General features: G+C 38.7%; 1 protein-coding gene across 6 annotated transcripts in view; it reads left to right on the plus strand.

Moving 5' to 3' along the window:
- The window catches only part of NSD3 (nuclear receptor binding SET domain protein 3), a 67,583-nt gene that overhangs the window by 20,269 nt on the left and 21,502 nt on the right, over positions 1–25,812 (plus strand). For 4 of the 6 annotated variants that reach the window (XM_054017478.1, XM_054017482.1, XM_054017483.1 and 1 more), the window contains exons 3-15: positions 2,054–2,122; positions 2,628–2,787; positions 4,069–4,223; positions 7,022–7,537; positions 8,519–8,645; positions 12,828–12,928; positions 15,427–15,472; positions 16,803–16,933; positions 17,381–17,509; positions 18,349–18,475; positions 18,923–19,120; positions 19,784–19,954; positions 24,597–24,746. In XM_054017478.1, coding sequence (XP_053873453.1) covers positions 2,054–2,122; positions 2,628–2,787; positions 4,069–4,223; positions 7,022–7,537; positions 8,519–8,645; positions 12,828–12,928; positions 15,427–15,472; positions 16,803–16,933; positions 17,381–17,509; positions 18,349–18,475; positions 18,923–19,120; positions 19,784–19,954; positions 24,597–24,746 — 2,080 coding nt within the window. The remainder of the gene's footprint in view (positions 1–2,053; positions 2,123–2,627; positions 2,788–4,068; positions 4,224–7,021; positions 7,538–8,518; positions 8,646–12,827; positions 12,929–15,426; positions 15,473–16,802; positions 16,934–17,380; positions 17,510–18,348; positions 18,476–18,922; positions 19,121–19,783; positions 19,955–24,596; positions 24,747–25,812) is intronic. The other 2 variants (XM_054017481.1, XM_054017480.1) reach the window with 2 other exon arrangements.

Consider the following 25,812-nt stretch of genomic DNA (forward strand, 5'->3'; position numbering starts at 1 on the left):
GGAGTCTGGTTTTAAAGGCGCTATATCCCTATAATGGGTATATGGGATTGCACCTGCACTCAAAGGATTATTGACCTGCAAGAGGTGGTAACTAGTGTAGTATAGAACTTCATCTACCAGGAACTGGAATTATTTTAAATTTGTCCCCTTTCTATCTTATGCTTCCTTTTCAAGGGCAGGGCCAGCTCCAGGCACCAGCTTGTCAAGCAGGTGCTTGGGGTGGCTGCTCCGAAGAGGAGTGGCACGTCCAGCTATTCGGCGGTAATTCGGTGGACGGTCCCTCACTCCGGCTCGGAGCGAAGGACATCCCGTCGAATTGCCGCCGCAGATCACGATCGCGGCTGATTTTTTTTTTTTTTTTTTTTTTTTTTTTTCTGCTTGGGGCGGCCAAAACCCTGGAGCCGGCCCTGTTCAAGGGACACTGTCAAGCTAAAGTTTTTTAAAAGTTAATATCAGTGTTTCAAATAACACCTCCAAATACTGAAAATTTGAATTAATTTTTAAAAGTTTACTTTTTGCTTTTTATTCAGTATGGGCAGTGAAACAAGAGTGATTTGTAGTCATTTACTTCCTGCTTCTAATGTAGAAATCCATTGCAACGCAAACTCTTCAGGGGAATGTTTACATTTAAAATAAAATTAATATGGAATTAAAACTTTATCAAAATGAAAACATTGAACTTTATGCTTTTGTTTTGTTTAGACTCAAAATTTTTGTTTTTAAAGTCACACAACTGGTTAGAATTTGCTTCTAGGAAATTAAGTGAGAAGTATGCAATCTTTTGTTCGGACTATCTTTTGTGTGACTAGCTCAATTGTTTGGGCAGAAATAATTTGTCAGCTCATTGTAGTAGAAATCACAGGCAGAAGATGTAGGTATATTTGCCATTAACAGGTTGGTGTAGCAAGGAAGAATTTGTAGATTATGGGTACTTATTTGGTTGAGGTTAGACAATCTATAGAGAATAACACTTGTGTGCCACTTTAAAACTAAGTACCAACATTTCTATATATCTAAAGTAACACATGTTGAGAGCTCTAATTGGCGTGTACTAGACAGTGTGTTTTAAATGAACATTTTTTAAACGTTTGTGTGAAGTATGCATTTATGATTATCATGGGGCTAATGTGTAATTTCAAGGGAACAGATCTTCATTTTAAGTGGACTAATTATAATCTAGCTGAATGGTACATTAGAGTTTCTGACTGAATGCTTTGTCACGCGCACCCTTCCCACGTATGTCCACTGCCTTTCCCTTTGAGTGTCTCCATTGACTGCTGCTTTTCCACCATATTAAACACAAGCTTCGGGTCCTTACACTTAGCAGCTAGGTTATGAAGGGCCTTATCTACTTACCTGTTGTTACATCATGTTCCTTATCGTATCTACTCCCCTGGCAATGCTAGTTCCTATTGAACCTTTATCTCCTTTTCCCACAAGCACATAATACTTTCCTCCATGCTATTCCTTAAGCATGGAATGCCTGTCCTCCTCATATTAACCTGTAAAGCCACTATCCTGTTCTCTTTCAGATCCTTCCTACAAACCTGCCTATGCTATAATGTCTAAAGTGAACTGCCAACTAATGTCATTCATGTTTCTTGAGGTTTTTTAAATCAATAAATAACTCTAATACTGCAGTTTATTCATATAACCAATTCACAGTGTGTAACTGTATGTTGCTCTGTTTCCTTTCCTCCCTTCCTTATTTCCTCTGAATTGTATCGCACTTTAGATTGTAGGCTCTGTGGGACAATGACTTCTTTATTGTAAATTGTACAGCACCTGGCACAGTGAGACCCTGATCTGGTTGGGTGCTGCTATAATGAAAATATATTAAGTAGTGTGGGAGAGATGAGTATTTTAAAACTGAAGATAGGTCAGTCATAAGGAGTTTGTCATGTTTTCTGATTTTATGATGGTGTTTTTTTCCTCTCTGCTAACTATTTTCTCCTGCTCCTATTCTCTTTGGTGTGTTCTTCTGTTTTACCATCCCCCTTATCCTGTTTACTTTTATTTTCCTGGTCTCTCCTTATTGTTACCCTTTTCTTAGAGACCAAATGAGAGGCTTAGTGTGCTATCAGAAAGACCAAGAGAAGATATACTGTTGGAGGAAACCCTGGTTAGTACTTACATAAATTAACAAATCTTGGACTCTTAGTATTATATAAATTGTCTTGTTGTCTCATTACAGTATGAACATTTTATAGCTTATTATCAGATAAATCAATCACTGTTATTGGAAATGGCTATATAATTATTATTGTGGCCAGTGCTCCCCTAGTGGTATATGATGACAGAATAAAGCAACACCAAAATGACATTTGTAATTGGTTTACTAAGTAGAAACTTTCTGTGGGGATATCTCCCCTTTAGAATGTCTTGATTATCAATCATTGCTCATCCTCAGTGAACCATGCAATTGGAGTCTGAGTGTCCCCTGTTGTCATGGTTGCATTTGACCATCAGTGCCAGCTGAAAGAAGAAAGAGAGGAAAAACTAAATTGATGAAGAAATAATGTTTTTTTTAAAATCCAAACCAAAACACCTTATGAATCATTGTGCATTAGTGAGTTGTATTAAATTGTTTTCTTCTGCAGCTGATATGTCCGTTTTCTTCTTTATAGGTCCAGCAGTTCTCACCTTCTCTTCCAACGCAAGTTACAACAGACGTCAAGTTTCAGGTTGGCGATCTAGTCTGGTCCAAGGTGGGAACTTATCCTTGGTGGCCCTGCATGGTTTCAAGTGATCCACAGCTTGAGGTTCATACCAAAATTAATACAAGAGGTAAAGAAGGAAAACCATTGAGCGGACGTGTTAGATACTGTATCAGTAATTGCTCCTTAATTAAAAATAGTGCTATAAAATACAACTGACAACGTATGCCAATTGGGAGAGGGCTCCCAGAGTGAAGTTAGCAATGATGACCAAAAAGCTAACTTTATTTAACTCTGTGTGACACAAACAGATCACTTCTGTTGTGGTTCACCTAGTGCAATTAAGAAATGCAAAATTCTCTTGATTTCTGTTTATAAATATATTCAACAGTTCATTTAAAAAAAAACCATCAGAGGAAAGTACGCAACTGAGTAAATGATTAATTTTGATTTATCTTTTATTCCTAATATTTGTTTTAGAACAAATATACATGTGCTCATATAAAAACAATAACCAATGAAGATATTTTGGAGTGAATTTAAAGAAAAACAAGTTGTCCACCAAGTGGCAATTTTTTGGGGGTAATTGACATCTGGATACTTTGAGAATTAAATTTTGAATGATTAGAGAAAAAAAAACAAGATTGCCATAGCTACTTCATAGATCTGGCTTAGCTTCCCCTGGTCCCATCTGGAAGATCTGGCCCTTATGGACTTCCAAATGGGGATAAGCATTCAGCCTGTTAAATAGGAAAACTTCAGTTGCACATAACATTGCATGATTCTTAGGTTAGCAATATGAATAAATAAATGCATGTATGCTCTCAGACCGTGTGTGTTTACTTAGTTTAGAGAGAGATTCTGCCACTTTAACTCTTGTTGAGTTAGTATCCTTACAAGTAGTCCTACTGATATCCGTGATATTGCTCAGTGTGAGGACCAGGTGCTGCCACCCTTAGACTGTAATCTGAAGACAGGGACAACGCCTCTTTACTTTCTAAAGTGTTCTGCAAAGTTGTTACAATACATAAATTTGCAACTTCAATTTCTCATAGAAAGTTAGTTTTGTTGAATGTTTCTATTTAACAGAAGTGAGTTCCAAGCAAATTCAAAAACTAGATGGCTAGGATGTCAGAGTAGGCCCCCCACCAATTGACTTAGTAGCCCTTGTTTAGCTTCTAGTCTAACTGCATAATCTTATTTATGCACTTTTATAAAACCATATCCGATGTATAAGAAATGGAGCTGCATGCATTTTACTTTCTAGCTTCTATAGCGCTAAGGAGAACTTTTTGTCTGCAAGAATTGAATGAGTGGAGTGGAGTAAGAATGTTAGGCCAATATATCCAGGTAAACATATGAACTGACTTCTGTTGATAGTACGGCTTACTAGAGTGTGTTTTAATTCCAGGTGCCCGTGAATACCATGTTCAGTTTTTTAGCAACCAGCCTGAGAGGGCATGGGTGCATGAGAAGCGGGTTCGAGAGTATAAAGGACATAAACAGTATGAACAATTATTGGCAGAAGCTACTAAGCAAGCCAGCAATCACTCTGAGAAACAGAAGGTATGTTGAGCACTAAATTCAGAATGTGTTCTCCACAATGTCTATCAAAGTAAAACCTACACTTACAAAGGGGACCCATCCTGAAACCTATTGTAGACTGGTGCATATTCGAATGTTGGAAAAATAAAGTACTGTGTGCATTCTACCTGTGACTAAGTAATCATTCTTTACAAAGATAGTTAAATGTTTCCACGTGTCCTTTTGTCCTCCTTATGGATAAGCTGTTATCTGAGCTTGTTTTATCCCCTTTCAATCAGTAACTTTCATGACTGTAGTGCTTTTCTGGGCACTTAGTTTGTGTGTGTGTGTGTGTAATTTCAGAATAAATATTAGATCACTAATTTTCAGTGTTTCCGTTATTAATATATTCCTTAGAAAGCAGTGCACATTTTAAATAGCAATGTTTATGTTCTCATCAGTATCCCATACATTTCTGATGTTATGTAGATTCTGCTTATTAGCAGTCCCTCAGTTGCCAGCAAAAAGTTGCTATTATCCGATAATTGCTAATAAGTGGAAGGCAGGTTTGCAAGGCAACAGCCAGGGAAGGAAATGCTGGGAGGTGACTTCCCTGGCTGCACCCGGCAAACCTGCCTGCAGGGAGAATAGCAGTAGTGAAAGGGGCTGCAGCCCTGATGCTGGAGCTTTCTGCAGAGAGTGGGGGTGTTGGGGCCCATGAAGCTGCACAGTACCTCTTCCTGTGCTCTTCCCTGGGTTGGGTCTCAGAATGTACCAGTGCGGCCCCCTGGCAGGGATCCTGGAGAAGACAGGGAGAGGTACCGTGCAGCTCCGGCATCTGGGCTGCAGCCCCCTCCCTGCTATTGCCATGCCCACAGCCTCTCCTCTCTGTCTGCTGCCCTTTCCTGTGTGGTCCCTGTGTGCATTCAGTTTTGCTGGGCTGCAGCCCCAGAAGGAAACACTGGGACATGCTGAGCACTGGCTGCAGGCAGGTTTGTGAGACTGCAGCCAGAGGAGGCATGTACTAGCACTTCCTCTCCCGGCTGCAGCCTCACAAACGTGCCAGCAGAGGGTGCTCCGCACATCCTGGCGTTTCCTTGTACGGGTGTAGCCTTACAAACATGCCTGCAGATGGTTCCTTTCTTCCAATATTTTTTGTTAATAAGCGGCATGTTGTTGCTAATATCCAAATCCTATCAACATTGATGTTAATGAGATGGGATTTGTTTCCCAGCCATATGTTGCCATTAACCGGAAGTTGCTAATACCAGAATTGCCCTTAAGCAAAATCTACTGTATTTGTTTAATTGAGAAGGGAACTATTGGCCAGACCACCAGACTTATCACTGTATTTTGGTGGGCTTCTTAAGTAGATATTTAAGTTAATTAAAAGTAGTAATGAACAGGGCATGGGAGGTTTAGAGGAAGAAACAGGATTAAAATAAGTGGGTGAATTGGATTATTTTCTGGTTCACGTATCTACAGAATTGTGGATTAAACTTTGCCTTCCATTGTCTTTAGTGGGGTTACTCAGAGCAGAATCTAATTCACAACTTTCATTGGTGATGGTGAAGTATGGACTAGTAAGAATCCAGTTTGACTGTCAATTCCAGTGTGAGTTTGCAGGCCTCGTGGTGGTCCCCAGAAATATCTTGTAAACTGAAAAAACAGTCACCTTCAGTCTGAGATAAATCAGGTACTTTGGAATGACAGGTTTCAGAGTAGCAGCCGTGTTAGTCTGTATCCGCAAAAAGAAGAACAGGAGTACTTGTGGCACCTTAGAGACTAACAGATTTATTAGAGCATAAGCTTTCGTGGACTACAGCCCACTTCTTCGGATGCATATAGAATGGAACATATATTGAGGAGATATATATACACACATACAGAGAGCATAAACAGGTGGGAGTTGTCTTACCAACTCTGAGAGGCCAATTAATTAAGAGAAAAAAAACTTTTGAAATGATAATCAAGCTAGCCTAGTACAGACAGTTTGATAAGAAGTGTGAGAATACTTACAAGGGGAGATAGAGTCAATGTTTGTAATGGCTCAGCCATTCCCAGTCCTTATTCAAACCGGAGTTGATTGTGTCTAGTTTGCATATCAATTCTAGCTCAGCAGTCTCTCGTTGGAGTCTGTTTTTGAAGTTTTTCTGTTGTAACGCAAAAGAATTAATGGACACAAATCTGACATCAGGAATCAAAATACTCAAAAACCAGTGGGAGAACACTTTAACCTGTCTGGTCATTCAGTGACAGACCTGCGGGTGGCTATATTACAACAGAAAAACTTCAAAAACAGACTCCAACGAGAGACTGCTGAGCTAGAATTGATATGCAAACTAGACACAATCAACTCCGGTTTGAATAAGGACTGGGAATGGCTGAGCCATTACAAACATTGACTCTATCTCCCCTTGTAAGTATTCTCACACTTCTTATCAAACTGTCTGTACTAGGCTAGCTTGATTATCATTTCAAAAGTTTTTTTTCTCTTAATTAATTGGCCTCTCAGAGTTGGTAAGACAACTCCCACCTGTTTATGCTCTCTGTATGTGTGTATATATATCTCCTCAATATATGTTCCATTCTATATGCATCCGAAGAAGTGGGCTGTAGTCCACGAAAGCTTATGCTCTAATAAATCTGTTAGTCTCTAAGGTGCCACAAGTACTCCTGTTCTTCTTTGTACTTTGGAATGGCTTACATAGGGTCATTTTGAAGAGCAGGACCACATTTTAAACTAGTTTAGTTTATTTTAATTGAACATTTATTTTAATGTAGCCAGGAAGCTAAATAAATAAATGTAATAGAGTTCTCTTTTTGTCTTTGTTTTAAAGATTCGTAAGCCAAGGCCACAAAGAGAGCGTGCTCAGTGGGATATTGGTATTGCCCATGCCGAGAAAGCATTGAAAATGACTCGGGAAGAAAGGATAGAACAGTATACCTTCATTTATATAGACAAGGAGCCAGAGGAGGCTTTGTCCAAAGCCAAAAAGACTGCTGCCCCTAAATCAGAGGCTAAAAAGAACCGTCGGCCTAAGCCAGCATTGAACGCTCAGCCAGAACAGACCAATGTGGTATCGGCATCCCCCTCATTATCAAATACTGAGGTGCGAAGGCAAAGTCAAAGGAGGCAGTCAAGTGTGGAAGAGGAGGAGCCACCGCCTGTGAAAATAGCCTGGAAAACAGCTGCAGCCAGGAAATCCTTACCAGCTTCAATAACCATGCATAAAGGGAGTTTGGATCTTCAGAAATGTAACATGTCTCCAGTTGTTAAAATTGAACAAGTTTTTGCCCTTCAGAATGCTGCTGGGGATGGAAAATTCATCGATCAGTTTGTTTACTCTACCAAGGTACACACTTATTAGTTACCAACTCCTTTGCCTGTAAATAACACCCACACCCACGATATTTAGTATGGGGCTCAAACTTAAGTGTCCACCAACTTTCAAAATGTGATGGTCCATGCAGGTGCTTTTATTGGATACTACATTAAATCTGTCAGACCCTGCTTTTTATCAGCAGCCCCAATAAATAGAAACCTCTTAAAACTTTACTAGCTACAAGGACTAGTACAACCAACAGTCTGTGTTTTTTGTTGTTGTTTGTTTTTTGTTTTTTTAAGAAAGGGGGGATGGAGGGTTACTCTTTGGTTTTAGTGACAGAAGTTTCTACAAAACCATCAAGCTATTGCTGAGAACTTTTGAAATCAATAGCTACAACAAGCCACTTGTTTAATTCTAGTTTCCCACTTTAAATCAGAATTGAGCTGCTCAGCCCTTCTGGGTTAAATTGGATCTACAACTTTGGTGCCTGTTTGCAACAGGTGAGATTACAAGATGGTGCGTAAATAGTGAGTTAAAAGCAAAAAACTACCACACAGGATTATTTAAAGACATTTTTAAAAATAGCTTTTACCTTTTTAGTCTCATGCAGATTATCAGCAACCCCCCCATCAGTGTAAGTAGCAGTACTGGGGCTAATTGGCTGCCTTACTCTTTTGCCCTGTCTTCCTTGAGGACATTTATGTCCTTTTAAATTTATATAATGGAGCCCTTATTATACATTAGGAATACCTACAACAACAAAAAACCCACTAGTGCTGTTTAGTGAGAGACTGGTGCATGTAGTATATTTGTGAGAGGGGAAAATTGCAGACTGTCTTTGGCAGTTTCCTTCACTGTTTCTAAATTGCTCTCCCTCGTGGTAATGCTCAACATTGTGGCTTGCATTCCAAGTTGTAAGTGATTTCCTAATAGACTTTGTGGTTATTGAATTAATTTGCATGGTAGTCTGATCAGGTAATCACTAACTTTATTCGTGTTCTTTAAAAGGGAGTTGGTAACAAAACTGAAATAAGTGTCAAGGGACAAGACAAGCTTATTTCTACATCAAACCAGAAAAATGAGAGAGCCACTGCGCAAAATGCATCCTCACCTGAAACAACTTCTGGGTCAACAGGTAGGCAAAGGTTGGGACTCCTTGACTAAATCTTAACAAATGAGCATTTAAACAGGCTGCAAAAGTCAGGGTTCCCTCAGGAATTAGAAAATCATTATAAACCTATTTCTCTTTACATAATTATTGCAGCGAGTGTGGCACATGTAATCCACAACGGGTGCAGTTACTTGGAGGGGTGATCTTTATGGCTGTAAGAATTTAAGTGGTGGGTGAACTGCCCTTAGCTAAGCCAGTTAGAATCTTGGACTTGAGGGAAGGATGCTTGGCCAGTCTGAAACAAGTCAGTGTATCTATAGGATGGCTATGATGGAGAAAAGATAGGGAACAATGGGTAATCTAATAGTTCACTGAGTTGGGAGGCAGTAAAATGGTTCTGTGTTAGCAAACCATTACAATGGCTTTTGGCATCAAATTTCAAAAGTAGCAATTAGGACCAAAGCAAATGAGACCAAAATCAGCGTAGTTTTGTAGTTAAAGCCAGGCTTTATGAATCAGGAGTAAATTCTATTCCCAACTTTACTGTTTTCTTGTGTGACCTTGTACAAAATAATTAATCCCCTTGGTAAAATGGGATAATGCTTACCTTTCTGAAGCACTTTGAGCACTATCTTATTAGGCACTGTGTACGTGTAAAGTATTGTGTCTTTAAGAGAGAAGAGTGTGAAGCAATCCAGAGTATCTAGAGGCTTAGAATAGGAAATTGAAGGCCTAAGGCAAATTCTCTGAAGAAACTGAACTTAATAACATGCAGGGAGAGAAGAGTGAGAATTTAAATTGAATGAGTAACTTTCTTCTTGGAGAAGAAAAGCAATGACTTATTGATGCTATGGGTTTGGCTCTTCTTTCAGAGGGGATGGGCTAATCCCAGCAGAAAGTCTCTGGGAGCAAATTGATAAGACATACTTTCGAAAGAGGTAGGGTGGAAGATGATGGGGGAGAGAAACAACTTCAGTCATTCTAAACTGAACTCCATTTTTAAGTCCTTCCTCCTATTGTAGTGGTTTTAGTATTTCAGCCAAACGGTCTTTATCTTTGATGTGGAAAACACATCGGAGATGATATGTGTTTGGACATACGTTTGTAATCATAGTATAGATATTGTAGACTGTGGAGAACACCTAGTTTACTAATGAATATGTAAAAATTAAGTTTGGGATGGGATCAGAGTGCATTCATTTTAATACTCAACAGCAGGATGAACAGTTGTCTTCAGTCTGGAACCAGAAAAGGGGGGTATTTGATTCAGCTTAGGTGCCATAAAACTGACTACTCTTTCTAATAGATTTTTTTTATCTTGTAACATTATTCAATGTCACCCTCGCTTTAGTTACATAGCTGTGCAAAGGACCTGGTCTTAGTGTAGTTAGCTCTTTTTTCAAAACAAAAAAATAAAACTAAAAACATCAAAACAAAAAAAAACCTCACACCATTCTGCATATATTGGAACACTCTTCCCAGCCCACACAGTTCAGCTCCTCGGCAAATATAATTCTTGTTATGTAGTGTTACTTTAAATCTGCTATCCCCTGGGTTTTCACAGCAGGCTGTGCCTGAGGACTTTCAAATGCAAGATGAGCACTTTGGATTTTTTTGACCCTGGTGTGAGCAAGATGGGGTTTCATCTGCTGTTGATGACAGAGTCATTGTCTCTCCAGTTTATAATTGCTATGATTCTGGCAGCTTTTTCCAAACTATTGCTACTTTGTTAATTGCCCAACAACAGAGGAGGTGCTCTCTGTTTTGTTTCCCTCCCCTGGAAACGAAGGGCATCACCTCCACAATTCGCAGTGGCTCTTAGGGCATAGGGAGGGTGAGAATTCTGAGCCTCTTTTTTTTCGTTTTCTCAGGTTTTTTGGATACGTAAAACATCACCTGATAACACCCCATACAGTGCATGAGCATTACTTCAGTATACACTCCAAACAGTCACTTTCAAAGCCATTTCCAAAGTCCAGACAATTATTGGTCCCCTCTCATGGAACATAACTGGAAGTCCTTTTTTCAAATTTAAGGTCACCGGAACTTCAGAATACCTTTACGGTAAAGTATTTTCAAGAATGACTCTGGGAGCCCTGATGGATAAGCCACAGTGAGATGTGCAGAATTCCATAATACTGGGGAAAATCTATTTCTGTAACCTGGAATCTGATAAGAGAACTACCTTGAGAATTCTGTTTAAAGGGGAGACTGGAGGTATAAATGGAAACAAAACTGACCCAATGACTTGGTAGCTAGTGAGGTGCACTGCTGGTTATAAACCAGCCTGAACCTAGCTCTTGTTCATAAATTGCACAGAAGTGGGATAAGAGTCTTGTGGAGGTGATGCGCTGAACCTTTGGGGAATGGGGAACAAGGAGTGCGTATTGCACTACTTGAGCATACCATTAGCATCCAATGCGAAGTGGCATTGGTCTCCAACGGCACTATCTTCTCTGATACAGGTCTTTCATCACAACATAACTCCTTCTGCTGTGTTGAGCATAGAGAAGAAAGAAGAAAACTGATTAGTTGAACTTTCCTAGTCAGACTTGTCCAAAATTAGTGAACCCTTTCCATGGATAGTACAAGGCATGCCTGCTGAACATAGAGGTGACACAGGAGGGGCTGCAGATCAGGTGCCTTGGGCCAATCAGAGCAACTTTAATACACAGTAAAATTTGAGGTATACTCTTGCCTTCTAAATCCCAATATGGGAACATTCTCTAGGACCCAAAAGTTAAATTACTCCAAACCTGAGGGGCACTAAGATTCTCCACCAAAACATGTAACGTTCTAAAATGTGTCCCTTTAAAAATAAAATCTTTAAAACCATTTGTATTTGCCATTTGTTCCTATCAACTTCCATTGCACCAATTTAAATGCACAATTTTCTAAATAACGAGAAAGCAAGGTTAACAATAGATAATCCTGAGTAATTGCACATCACATGAAACCTCACTAAATAAATATTAATCTAAGTGCATAAGGGAAAGGTGAAGTTCCATGCTTCTAGAGTCCTCTGGAACAATTTCCAGCCTTTGGTTACAGCCTACCTCTTTTTCTAGATATATACCATAATATCAATGGAAGCAACACACACTTATGGCCTCCAACATGAATCCTCTTAACAGAATACAAAAAATTCCAGATTGGCATTTTTTTATTCTTCTAAATAATAATCATTTTTAAAAATTAAAAAAATATATTTAATTTCTATCCTGGTAGGTCAAAAACACCTGATGCTGAAGAACAAGACTGTAACTCATGCTAAAATAGAATTTTTGAATTTTGGACTTTTCTGTTAGCCTTACACTTTTAATTGTGTGCTTTGTTTCAAGAATTGCACATTACACAAATTCTGTGCAGATGTTCCTCAACAGGAGCAGTGTTGTAACACAGAATATTCCTTTGCCCTTGCCATTTTTTTTTTTTAATAAGCCTGTGTTCTGGTGTCTTCAAGTATCCTAATCACCCTTATTAATCTGAGCTTGCTTTCCAGGGCATAAATTTAAGAAACATATTCGTTGGTTTTTGTCTGCTAGAATAGCGTCCTGTCCATTGACCACCATTTGTTTTCAATTTTTTTCTCAGCATCCTAGAATCTTTATCTAAAGCTGTCAATTTTTTTATTTATTGCAATTATGGTAGCCTAGCTTTTGACTAAACTTGTACTAATATCTAGAGTTCTGATATTTGATAAATCAGTTTATCCACCTGGCCATAAAGTCAAAGGCCCCAAGAACCACGTTTTGGAGAGTGAAAGTTTGGAATCTAAGTTCTGAATCTGTGCAATACCTAGACATTTTAGGTAATGAGGTTTTCAGAGTTATGGATGCCTTCCAAAAAAAGCGAAAGGCAAACTAGTTAATTAGAAAATGATCAGACCGGAGGCTCTGAAAGTAACATGCCATGACAAATTGTCACCCTATTCCAAACATGTGGATTCCAGCCTTTCCCTTCACCTTTTATTGGTGTCTTTTCTGAACCCAGGCCTCTCTCCATTAGATGTATTGTGTGCAATCAGGGCTCCAGCTGGCAAAAAAAAAAAAACTTTGAACTGACTGTTTTTAAAAAGTCTGTTAAATATCAAAAAAGCAAAAAAAAAGTTTTGCTTTCATTACTACAGCCATTGACTTAGTACTGAACATATCAGACTAAGCTGAAATAGAAGGAATCATGTCATAGAATCCTTTCCTTCCTCAGGTTCTGTAGAAAAGAAGCAACAGAGAAGATCGATTCGAACCCGCTCAGAGTCTGAGAAATCCACTGAAGTTGTGCCAAAGAAGAAGATCAAAAAGGAGCAGGTTGGCTTCCTCCATGTAGAGAGTTAAAATATATTTTGTATTCATAAATGTTGTGGCTTATATTGGTGCCTTTTTATTTTTCTCCATTTTGCCCATCGAGTTTCCTTTTTGGACTATCCTTCATGAAATCCCCCTGTCAGTACCATTATTGCTGTGACTCTGCTACTGGCATCTTCACAGTATCAGTTCAGGCTTTGGATAATGGGAACTCAATGATGCAAGACTTCTAATGAACCTGATATGTTAACTTTGAGATTTCTGTTGTGAGCAAAATGATTTTATGTTTTAATAATATCTATTTGATGGAATTGCCACCAGGTTCCTTCCTCTTCTTACTCTTGGTTTAGCTGCTGGTTTGTATTGAGGTTTTGTTTTTCAAAGTTTCTGATTTATTTGATCACTTTTGAAAATGGACTCTTAAGAATGATCTATTTTAAAGATGAATAACCTGACTTTTATGTTGGCAGACATAAACAAAAAAACAGATCTTAGATTTTTTTTTTCCCCTCCCCCTTAAGTAAAACTAACATGTACAGGGGCACTCTTTTAATCTGAATGCCAGACAGACAAATGTTGTTGCTTTATTTAAAAAAAAAAGTTCTGAGTGGAGATGAGTAGGCAAGTTGAGCGGGTGACATACTTAAATATTTAACCAATACACTTATTTAACAAGTTCGTTAGAGTTGTTGGTTCTTTTCCTTGCTATCAAATTTTCCCTATTTAAACCCTAAGGGCACCCACCCTTGAAACCTGAGACTTTTGTATAACAAATGTTTAATATCGGTTTTTCCAATGGGCTTTTTTAAAAAGGGACACGGGTTAAAGTTTTTTTTTAAATTCATTAGAGTAAAATGGATATTTTAAAAAACCCTAATTTATTCTTTGCCCGTTACACTTTATTTTATTTTATTGCACTTCAATCATCTTAAAGGATGAAAATAGGCCTTGTCTATTTTATTTTTTTTAAGTTTCATATTTTGGTTCTGATGCACTAGTATGGCACTTCGGTTGCCAAAGCGACAGAAGAAATTTTAACTCTAAAAAATTTTGTCACTGAAACTTTTTTTTTAAAAGGCAACCTAAATGTTGGATGTAAAATAGCTGACACATAGGCCCTTTAACTTCTTGATGTGAGAAGTTGTGATTTCCCTATTTTTAAATAAATCCTTTTGCATTTACAAATTCTCCTTAATTTAACAAAGGTATAAGAACCAACAATAGGAACATTGTGGTTCCAGGTTAGCTTTGCTTGCTTATACTATGTAGCTAACTAAGGCAACATAGTACATTAAATTGCTTTTCTCAGGCAAAGTATGTGACTAAAACGTAATAAAATAATCAAAGATGCACTGTAATGCACAGAACTTTGAATGTATTAAATTATATTCAAAATAAGTCTTACTAACTTCTTACAATTATGCAACAATATTTGTTACCCAAAGTCAAGTTTTCTTGCGACTGATTCCCAAATTCAATCTGCGACCGCTTGGTTTAAATTTATAACTGGAATGAATACAAATGGGAAAAACAAAATGTTAATGCTACTGTTACAGTGAGAAATAGAGAAATACAAGTGATTGTTTAGATTTTATATTTGTATTACGAACTGTATCCTATATAAATCCTTCTATTGTATGTTTTTACCTATTGTACAACAAAATAAAATATTTTTTAAAAAAAATTAGATTAATCCTTAAATATTTACTAAATGTGTTTCTATATGCTTTGTTAACCACATTGCAAAGAAATAAAAGCCTGCAATTCTTAGCCTAAAACCAGGACCTTAGGAAACAACTTTCTTCCTTTAATTATGCTTTTTATCACCAAATTCTCGCATGTATTACATGTATATTGGCAGAAAAATTTCTAATTTCAGCCTTCTGATGTAGGACCAAGAACATGACGTGCTTTTGGAAGATCACAAACTTGTCTACTTAAGTTTGTACTGACATGAGTTTCCAGCTGTATAGAGCTCTGCAATGCTCTATATGGAGTCCTCATCCCCACCTTTATGGGCCTTGCAGCACTCTATACAGAGAGAGAAGGTCCATATCCCCAGAAGCTCAAGAGTGCATGCTTGATGGAAGTGCCTTAAAACGGCAATACATTAAGTGTCTCACTAACCTGAGTGTCAGACCTGTATAAGTACAAGTTTACCTTAACAGGTGTGGGGTTTTACAACAGCATCAGGATTGGCTACAGGAATGAACACCTCTCCTGCCTGCTGGACATGGATAAAGTTTTCCTCTTGTCGTCAAGTACAAAGGGAGTGATTGGAAAAGAACCTTGCTATTGAACATATGGCTGCCTTATCACCTGGTATTCAGCCTAGGCAGCTAGGATTAAATCCCAGCAGGACAGAAGGCTTACACTGAGAAGGCGACTGCCAGACTACATCTGAGTTCAGATATGCTAATCACTTAAACTTGGATGTTTTTTCTTTTTTATACTAGGGGAAAAAATTCCTCTGTTAACTATAGATTTTCCTGTCCAAACAGGTAGAAATGGTTCCACAGACAGCAGTGAAGACTGGATTACAGAAAGGTGAGTTTGGCTGAATAACAACAAACGTTCATTATAAGTCCCCCATTTACAGGCCATTCATTATATTTCACTGATGGCTTTCAGTCTGTGTGAACTGCAAGTAATTCCCAGATGTTTGTTAGTGACTCCATTGTATTGATCTAGCTTTGTTCCTCTGAGTTATAGCCGCCTTTTTGTAATAATAGTTGGGAGAATAGAGTGTATGCTTGGTCTGCTTTAATGTTTTCACTGCATGATTCTTATACAAATATATATGAGGGTGTCTGAACATAGGCATATTTATAAGATAAGTGATGTGGTGTTACCTGTTGGGGTTTATCCCTACCTAAGGCCTTGGCTACACTTGCGAGTTACAGCACAATAAAGGAGCCCCGGGTGTCCTAGCTCATTCCCTGTCCACACTGGCAAGGCACGTAGAGCGCTCTGACTCCGCAGCTACAGCACTGCTGGTACTCCACCTCGGTGAGTGGAATAACGTTTGCTGCGCCCCCGCTGGAGCGCCGCGGCGCCAGTGTGAACGAGGTGTTGCGTTACTGCGCTCTGATCAGCCTCCAGAAACGTCTCATAATCTGCTTAAGTCAAGTGGCCACTCTTGTCATTGTTGTGAAATCGGCTGCAGGAATGCGGAAATGTCCTTTCAAAGTTCCGTTTTGGAGAAGCTGGCTGCTTATCAGCTCCGAGGAAAAGCTGTTTGCTTTGAGTGAGTGAGAGAGAGGCGGGGGGAGAGGGGTCTGAACTTACAAGACAGCATGCTGACACACTCTCAGCACCCCAAAAACCCACTCTCTCTCCCCCCACATACACCCCTCCACCGCACCCCACCTCCACCCCATTTGAAAAGCATGTTGCAGTCACTTGTATGCTGGGATAGCTGTCCATAATGCACCGCTCCCAATGCTGCTGCAAGTGCTGCAAATGTGGCCACGCCAGTGTGCTTGAAGCTGTCAATGTGGACAGACTGCAGCGCTTTCCCTATTGCGCTCTACGAAGGTGGGTTTAACTCACACCGCTCTACATCTGCAAATGTAGCCGTGCCCTAAATGGTGATAGTTCAGCAGGTTGTGCCAATACATGAGCTATCCAGCAGTTTGACAAAAGGTTTTGTTTTGTTTAATGGTATTTGAATGCTATTGGCTGAATTACTTTTTACCCTGGAGCACTGAAATGTTTAGTGGCAAAGTTCTGAACTTAAAATTCTTAGAGTAAGTGAGATGCTTGTAAAGTCCTGCCTTGTGGCTTCATCTTTCATGTCTCTGTCATTTTTCTCCATGTGATTTAAAAAGAAAATGAAAACAATATTTTAGGATTAATGTCAGTGTCTTGTGTTAAGGTGCCAGCGAGATTTCAGATTCTTGTAAACCTCTAAAGAAAAGGAGTCGTGCCTCAACTGATGTAGAGCTGACTAGTTCAGCATACAGAGACACATCTGACTCTGATTCAAGAGGACTTAATGATCTGCAGGTAAATGTGTGGTATTTGTGCACATTTATACATTTCAGTATGTTTGACAGAAAAGTGGCATTATTGATGGCTGCAGTTTTGAATAAAGAGGAACTCAATAGTCAAATTCAAATAACTGAATTGTTTTGCTCTTTAAAAAGTCTGATAGAATGTTATGGCAATGGTGAGAAAAATATTTCAGTGGTCAGTTGTGGGGGACATAGGCATCTTGGTGTATATTTTCCCAGGCTGGTCCAGTGCTGAAAAAGGATCTCTATTAAATGGGCAGTAAATTGTTTGTCACTATATATTGAGGTCCACAAGCTTTCAGATAACTTTCAAATGGTCTTTTAATCTATATTAACTGCATTTTTCTTTTAATCAGTGCTGTTTTAATATTTTTCCATTCCATAGTTAGCCTTTTAAAGTCGCTTATTTAGAAATGGTTGTGGATTGATTTCTTTATAGGGTAGCTTTGGAAAACATTCAGACAGCCCATCAGCTACTGCAGATGCTGATGCTTCTGATGTACAATCAGTAGACTCTAGCTTATCAAGAAGAGGCACCGGAACAAATAAGAAGGATACTGTTTGTCAGGTAGGTGGAAAGTGCATGGTATTATTATAAACAAATATATGCTAAAGATGTGCTGGCTGCTTCTGATTTTAATCTGGAGCTCTTTTTAAATTACACTATTGTATTTTGACCAAATCTCATAATTTGACATTGAACATCCTGAAAAATGATTGAATGACCCAGGCCTTGTAGGTTTAATGCTCCAGGGGTGATTTTTTTTTTCCCCACTACAAAAAAAAAAAAATGGAAATGGCATTCTGCAGGTTAATAAGCCTGAGTCCATAGACAATACAATACAAACTGTACTGGGTAATATCACCAGGCAAGCAAGTTGCTCTGTTCTGCCCTATTTGAAGATTCCAGACGGTCTTTCAGAGTAAGACAAAATGAGAGTATTACAGTAGTCTACATAAGACATAGGCCTGGCTAACTGGCAAGGTCTGCATCAGAGGGAGAATGTTGCAATTGTCTTGCCAATTGCTTGAGATTATATATATATGGCTGGGAGGGGAAAGCATGTTTGGCAGCCACTGCTGCATGCACTGCATGCGGCAGTGGCTAAGAGAAGCCTGAAAGCACCACAAAATAACCTTGCTAAGCTGATGCAAAAAGGATGGGTGCACCTTGTTAGAGGGAACACATTCAATGACTGCTGAAGGCTTCCAGTGGCCTTACTGCTGCTAGTTATGGCAGTGGCTTCAGCCAACTCTCCTGCCTTGTTCAGAAACCAGGAAGCTGTAGTGTCATAGTATGAAGAGATTTTCAACTGGTTAATTTCCCTTGCTTTGGTTCTGTTAGTCTCTTGAATTTAAACATCCGTCAACTGCTTTGTTCTCTAACTAGCTGTTTGCTTGTTTAAGATCTGTGAAAGCTCTGGTGAGTCTCTGGTGTCATGCGAAGCAGAGTGCTGTAGAGTCTTCCATATGGAATGCCTAGGACTGAAATCAATACCTGATGGGAAGTTCATCTGCATGGAGTGTAAAAATGGTAAATGCATTACTGTGCTTGAGTGATGGGGAAAAATCTTGGTTTAGGAGCCTGATGGATTACAGTGATTAGAAGACGCTTCAATAATCATATGCTGGGCTGAACAAACTGAGGCAGAGATGTTCTATAGTAAATAAAGTTCAGTGCTAAGTTCCTTCCCTCTCCACTTAGCAAGTACTTTTAAAAGGAAAATTAGTAATTCAGTGATAGGGCTATGTCTTCCTGTTTGTTCATCCTGCACCCAGTACAATGGGGCTCTCATCCTGATTGGGGCTTTAATAAAAGTGCAGTAGTAATAATCTGTTATTTTATAGTGAGGGGGGGTATTCTGCTTACACGGGTGGAATTGCGTTAACTTCAGAGTTTTTCCTCCTCTGCCAAATTTTTCTCTCCGGAAATAACTGATAGCATTCATGCTGAGGTTTGTTTTATTCCTTTTCTTAAAAGGACAGCACACATGCTTTTCCTGCAAGCTTCCTGGTAAAGATGTGAAGCGCTGTTCAGTCAATGCTTGTGGTAAATTTTATCATGAAGCCTGTGTTCGTAAATTTGCCACTGCAGTCTTCGAGTCACGAGGATTCCGTTGCCCGCAGCATTGCTGTACTGCCTGCTCAATGGATAAGGATATCCACAAAGCAAGTAAAGGTGAGAGCACAACTGGATTTGGATAGTAGCAGGAAACTGTAAAATACCTGACATTGAGACATGTAGCAGAAAATGAAGATGATGGTGATACTTTACACTCATAATGTGATACAGTATGGAGGGATGGGACATAAATTTATTATGAATGGATTCGTTATCAGTTTGGTCATTAATACAGAGGGTTCGCTGTGAAACAGGTCAGTCTTGTTGGGGTAATGTGAAACAGCCAACATCGTGAGAAGTAGTGCTAAGGACACCTGGAATAGCTTCTGTGTCATTTGGACTTATTTGGCTGTTGGATTTCTGGAGTTTGCTGTAAGTTAAAGGTCAGATGTACAAAGCTGAAGTACTCTTTTAGACAGATAGCAATGGACTGTAGAACAGAAGTTCTGTTCCAAAGAGGTCCTTTCCTTTAGAACTAAAATGGTCAAGCAAACCAAGCAGTTTTAGAGTAGTTAGAGCCAAACGGGTCTTGTCTTCACTTGGAAGCTCTGCATCCAACATTAGAGTTAAGAGTGAAACAGCATGTTGCTTTTTTGAAGACGTTAATGTCGAATACCCTGGTTAGACTAAAACCAAACTTGTATCACAGTCTGTGATGTCTTCTGCCCTATCCTAATTCCACTGTGACATGGTGCATTTTTCTGCATTTATATTAAACAGGACGCATGGTGAGATGTTTGAGATGTCCAGTTGCCTATCACTCAGGAGATGGCTGTATTGCTGCAGGAAGCTTGTTTGTGTCATCTCACATTCTCATCTGTAGCAACCATTCCAAAAGGAATCACTCTTCATCAGCTGTAAATGTAGGCTTTTGTTTCGTTTGTGCAAGAGGTGAGCACTACTTTTTTCCCCCCTTCAGTTTATATGTCTGGTGTGGTCATTACTACAGTTACATGATAAACCTGGCATATTTTACACAATTATTTTTTTCTCTTGGGGCTCTCCATTGGCTTCAAAGCTTTCTCTTTGACTGCTGGGATAGTACACATGATATTCATTTATTTCTCATGCTAGAGTTTTTGAATACAATTTTGTTCGGGTGTGTTCAGTGTTCAGACACAATTTTGAAGCACTGAGAAGGCATACTGTGCTGCCCCAGTTGAGAAGAAAGTGGATGTTGAGTCCCCAGTTCCAGCAGTTTAAAGTTAAATCAGTAAACATTGATTCTCTGTCACTTCAGTAAGAGGAGTTGCTTTCACCCTCTATAAATTGAAAATAATGGAGCATCTTTTAGGTGGGTGGATGGGGTTTGCTCATAAACTAGAAAATGCCTGTTTTGACATCCCACTCCCACTTGAGAATTTTTTTTTTTTTTTTTTTTGGAAAATTATTACAGGAATTACCACCTAAATCAGTTAAAATCTAATTACAGTAAAAATATAGTTTTCCATATGCTGCAGCTATTATTTTTCCCTGCCTATTTATTTATTTATTTATTTATTTTTGGGGAAGCCCCAGAAGTCTGTCAGTCACTTTATTTATTTTAACTTCTGCCAGAAGGTAGGACTAAATATTGCAGTGCTTTATTTTACTTTTTACTTTGGTCAAAAAGCCCAGTGCAAAAATATCTCTTCCATGTTCTTTTTGGGGTGTGAAATTTAGATGCATAGAGTTTTGTGTGTAATTTTGTGTGTGTGTGTATATATATAAATATTTAAAAACGTCATACGTAATACTTCAAAAAGTTCACACTGAATGCATCATGTCTTTCAACAGTTTGACAGTCAGTAGTAAAGGAGTGTAAATATATGGTGAATCCTGAATCCGCTTGATTGTATTCAGCTTATGCAATTAGAGGCCTAGTTTGTGTGGTAAAGATGGTTTTGTATGAGCAAGAGCAGATTACTAGATACAGGATCTAGAGAAAAGAAAGAAAGAGGCGTCTCAGAGTTGGATTTTTTTCCTGGTTCTAATTACAGTACAGGAAATGGAGCTGTCACAGAGGTTCCAAGGTAAAACGAAGTTCTTTCCTTTTTAAATACATCTAATTTTTTCCAGAGAAATGGCGTCCGGAGGTTCAGAGGGAAACAGTAAGTCTTAGACTGCTGAGCCTGGGAGGGGCTCTTGAAGTGTGTGAAACAGGGTTTGCAACGTGGTTCAGTGCTTTTCCTTTAAGGAGCCTGTTTCAGTGCTTTGGAGCATTTCTAAAAGGAAATATGCAAAGTGAATCACGCTGGTGTTGCGTAACCATACACACATGCAGACAAACTTATGGATGTTGCATGTATCTTTATTCTTTTATTGCTGAGTTGTAGATATTTATGTAGGTATTTTGTCCTACTTTAAGTTTTGTTTTGATTCTGACTTCATTATCATGTGTACAAGTGCACAATCTAAAAACAAAAATCCTATTTTCAGATCTCTGAATTATAACTAGCAAAACCCATTTGTATATGTGAATAGAACCACTCATATAGGTACTTTGTTTTAAACATTAATTTGAACACTATGTCAAACAAATCTCACTCATTTCATATTAATATTCTAGCTAACAATTATGTCCAGGTGCCCGGGAAAAATTGCTTGTCTTCTCTCTTTTCAGCATAGAATTAGTAAAGTTCTTAAAAGGATTCTACTGTAAGCAGAGCAGAGATATGTAAAACCAAACTATCCAGAGCTTCAGGATTTATGCTAGTTGTATGGAAACACTTTTACTTTGGTCCCAGATGTAGGAGCATATAGCCTACTCATGAAGAATCAGCTGAGAATTGGTGACTGAATCATTGTTGGTTTGATGAGAGATCAGATTAGAAATCCCTCTTTAAAAGGGCCAGCAGTGGCCTCAGCCTGATGCTATAAAGACTTACATGAGGGATTCCATACTCTGGGACACTGCCTCTTCACCTACTGTTGTTGTGGCTTTTTCAATGATGGGACAGATCATAGGGCTATATCCATTGTTTGGAACAAGTTTACTTACATGAGTGAGTTTAGATATTGATAGTCTCAGTTTATGAAAGGCTGTGGTTTGTAATGAGAACTGAGTTTAATTCCATAATAGGCTTCTAGAATGGAGGAACTCTACATCTGCTCTAGAAATGTTAGTGTGTTTGTAATATTACAATATATCAAACAGCATTTTTACGTTACAATATCAGGATAATTAGCTATCCAGTAGCATGCGGTATTTGTTTCTGTGAAGGACCACAACATATATGGAACTGGCTCCTGAAAGTTGAGTATCTCTCTGCTCTTGTGTTATACACCTTCTCTCCCATCTCTTGATAAACTTGTAAAACTTTGTCAGAAATGTATTCATCTCTGTTTATGAAAATGAAGCTCTCCAGGATTATTTTTTAAGGTGCTGACCATGTGCTCAGCACTATACAAATACAAAGTAAAGACAGTCACTGGGTCTGTTAGGTAAGTCCCCTACAGGTGGGAAGTTTCATGCATGCATTTGGCATCCATCAAGAGTCAGTGGGAGACATGCACAGCTGAAAGCAGAATTTGGTACTAGGCTTCCAAATCTGAATATTGATTGCCTAGTAGCATGAAAATGGGTTTCTTCTTATTCTTATTGTGATTGCACCAGAGAATGGAGTTGCAGATCTGGCATTTCTGTCACTATCTAAAGTAAGTTATGTAAGTTACAGACAAAGTATTTTTTTTTCTGTCACCAGTTTGTTTTGACAGTTGCATGATTTATATATGTTTCACATCTAATTTATTATCTGAATTGAACTACTTACAAGCCCTGTGACTGGAACCTGAACTGTACATCAGGGTGCACCTCCTTATAGTAATAGAAATAATCTTTCAGCACCATGCAGATGGAAATTAAAATAAACATTGGCACTCCTGTGTATCAGTATGTCTATTGAAAATTTAAAAAAATACAAAATAACTGTCCACTAAATGAAACCACTTTGTATTATGGTAGGGATATGGCAACTCTTGGAGAATATTTGATATAGATTTGGTTTTGTTCAGGATAGCTGACATTGGGAGGCATTGTGCTCTGCCAGTGGAAGGATTGAGGTGCAAGGCGCACCTTCACCAACCCATTCAGCAGTATTGCTGGCTCAAAATGGATTTCCCTCCAGTCACCTTTGATCAGGATGGTGGCATGGAGTAGGAAGTGGTGAAATTCTCTGGGTGGTGGTGGGCGCACTGTGAGAATCATCCTTTGTGAGGAAGAAATCAGGAATTAAATGTCCTCCAAATGTTCTGTTACTTATTGCACGTGCAAACAGTGATACCTATCACTTAACATGCTAAATAGTATTAGGAAGAGAGAGTTGTGTATTTAGACCCAATGCAGTCATAAGAAGTGGGAAAATCAAAACACTAGCAGAATATATCTAAAACTTACCTAGTAGCTACATGTAGCCAGGGCCTGGTGTACTCCTCAGCAGTGGGACCAAATGAGGCACCTGTATTAGTCTATTTTATCACCATGGAAATACCCTTCATTCCCAATCCCCTCTTCCCCACACAAGCACTTCTATGGCTCATAGTGGAAATACTCATGTAACTTGAAAATTGTTGATTATTTTTGAGAATGAGGGTTGGTTTTTTTTGCTATGCTACCCCCGTGGCTCCATTCCCCTTGCATCAGCTCCTGCAATATTGTCTAGGCAGCCCAGTTCAGAATCTCCTCACCCTGGCAGGGAGGAACTTGTAGGTGGCTTCAGCACTTCATCTTCCCAGGCCTTAACTGCTTTGCTGTTGGAGAGCAGGGAGCAAATGCAGGGAGACAGAAAACAAAATGTCAAGTGATTGATAGTGGCAAAATTCCATAGCCGTGGAAATGCAGAGTTCATGGAGCTTTTCTTGAGATAAGTAGGGCAAGCCACACCTCACAGCTATTGTTTCGGGTGCCCTGCAGACTCACTGTGTGTTGACTCATGTTTGGCACACATCTTTTGGGGTTTCCTCCGCAACTGTAAGGGCAAGAAACACAATGTAAAAATTTCAAAAAAATAAGGTGAGATCCTGGAGCCCAAGTCTGTGGCAAGCGGCGAGTTCCATGGCTGTGGAATTATTGAACATAGGGGACTTGCATATACCATCTGTATTTCTCCAATTTATAGCCCCTACTGCCAGTACTGTGTTTGATGCAGTGAAATAGTCGCGCTATTTTGTAATTTGGCTGGCTGTTTTCTTTTGGGGGCAGGATGGCTCATAGGGAATTAGCAGCAGGTACTTTTCTGGTGCTTTTTTATTTATTTATTTTTTAAGTGTGCAAGTTAAAACTACTGCACAAGTAAAATTTCATTTAGAAATGGTTTTTGTTTACTCTTCAGTTTTCCTTACACTCAGATTCAGTCTGTCTGACACATAACCTCTTCCTTTAGTAGATATAGAAACCTTTTCTGTCACACTTTTCTTTTTCTTCATATTATCTTTTCTTTCAAACTTATAACATATATATGCATAATAGATATTGATTTGATTTATTTTATTTTCTCCTTTATGGAATCATGGGTAGTTTCATTGCAACTCATCTCTTTCTGTTTGTTTCATATAGGGCTGGTAGTGCAGGATCATTCAGACCCCCTGTTCAGTTCATATGCCTATAAGTCCCACTACCTACTGAATGAATCAAATCGTGCTGAGTTGATGAAATTACCTATGATTCCTCCTCCTTCGTCAGCTTCCAAAAAGAAATGTGAGAAAGGTAACCAAATAGTTTCTTTCTCTTCAGTTTACTTTCGCTTTTCCTGTTTTTCTTTTCTTTTTTAAATCAAACAAAAAAAATGTTTGCTTGTTGAGCACCACCTGTTGCTTTTAGTAAATTTCACTCATTGATTATTGTGAGTGTGTGTTCATGTTGTTGGCAAAAGATTTATTACAATAAAAGGGCTTAAAATAATTAATATCAATAAATTCTCCCTCTCCACAAAAGGTTAAATCATGTATCTGCCACTAGGTAGTCTCCATAAAATTGGAATAATCTACATAATAATAACACTAAGGGGGGGAGGTGAATAAAGTTTAGTATTGTTGTAGTTCAGTGCCAGCTCAATGACTATTAAAACGTCTTAAATTGCTTATCTGAGGAAGCCTATTTTGGAGCCTGCTTAGAGCCTGCAACAGTCAGAATAGAGAATTTATACGTTTGAATGTTTGTTGGTATATTGGCATTCCAGAGGAAGACCAAAGACTTAGGAAGGCAGATGGCTTTTTGCCTGTGCATTTTTGTTACAATCCAGAGCCTTGTATTTCATTTCTGTTAGTGCAGGCCAACTGATGCTCCTTTCTCTCCTCATGTGACTGACTGCTCACTTCCTGGAACAATGCTTCTTATTGGAGTGGCAGAAAGTGCTGCATCTTGAGCAAACAGGGATTCTGCCCTGTCAAGAAAGGCAGGCAGGTGGGCAATTACAATAGTATTGGGACAGAAGCTTTTTCAGGCATAAAAATTGATTGTTTTACGCTGGTAATGCTATTGCTTTAAAAGGAATTTATGGAAACAGGTCCAGCTGTATATGTCTGTAAGATTCAGAGATCATACTCTCTCCCCACAAAAATTTGATTTCCCAAAGGGTGTTCAGAAATTGTTCCCAGTCAGTCATTTTAAAATTAGATCATTGCTAGATGTAGATAGCTTTTACTTTGTGTAACTTCTGACCACAAAAATTATTTTGAGCCCTCTGTATGCTTAGCTTGAGCAATATCTTACTAATGCATCCTAAGAGCAAAGTTTTCTTGCTTAGCTCTGAGAGTTTTGTTTTTTATTTTTG

Source organism: Malaclemys terrapin, chromosome 2 (assembly GCF_027887155.1).
Source record: "Malaclemys terrapin pileata isolate rMalTer1 chromosome 2, rMalTer1.hap1, whole genome shotgun sequence".
NCBI classification, from domain to species: Eukaryota; Metazoa; Chordata; order Testudines; family Emydidae; genus Malaclemys; species Malaclemys terrapin.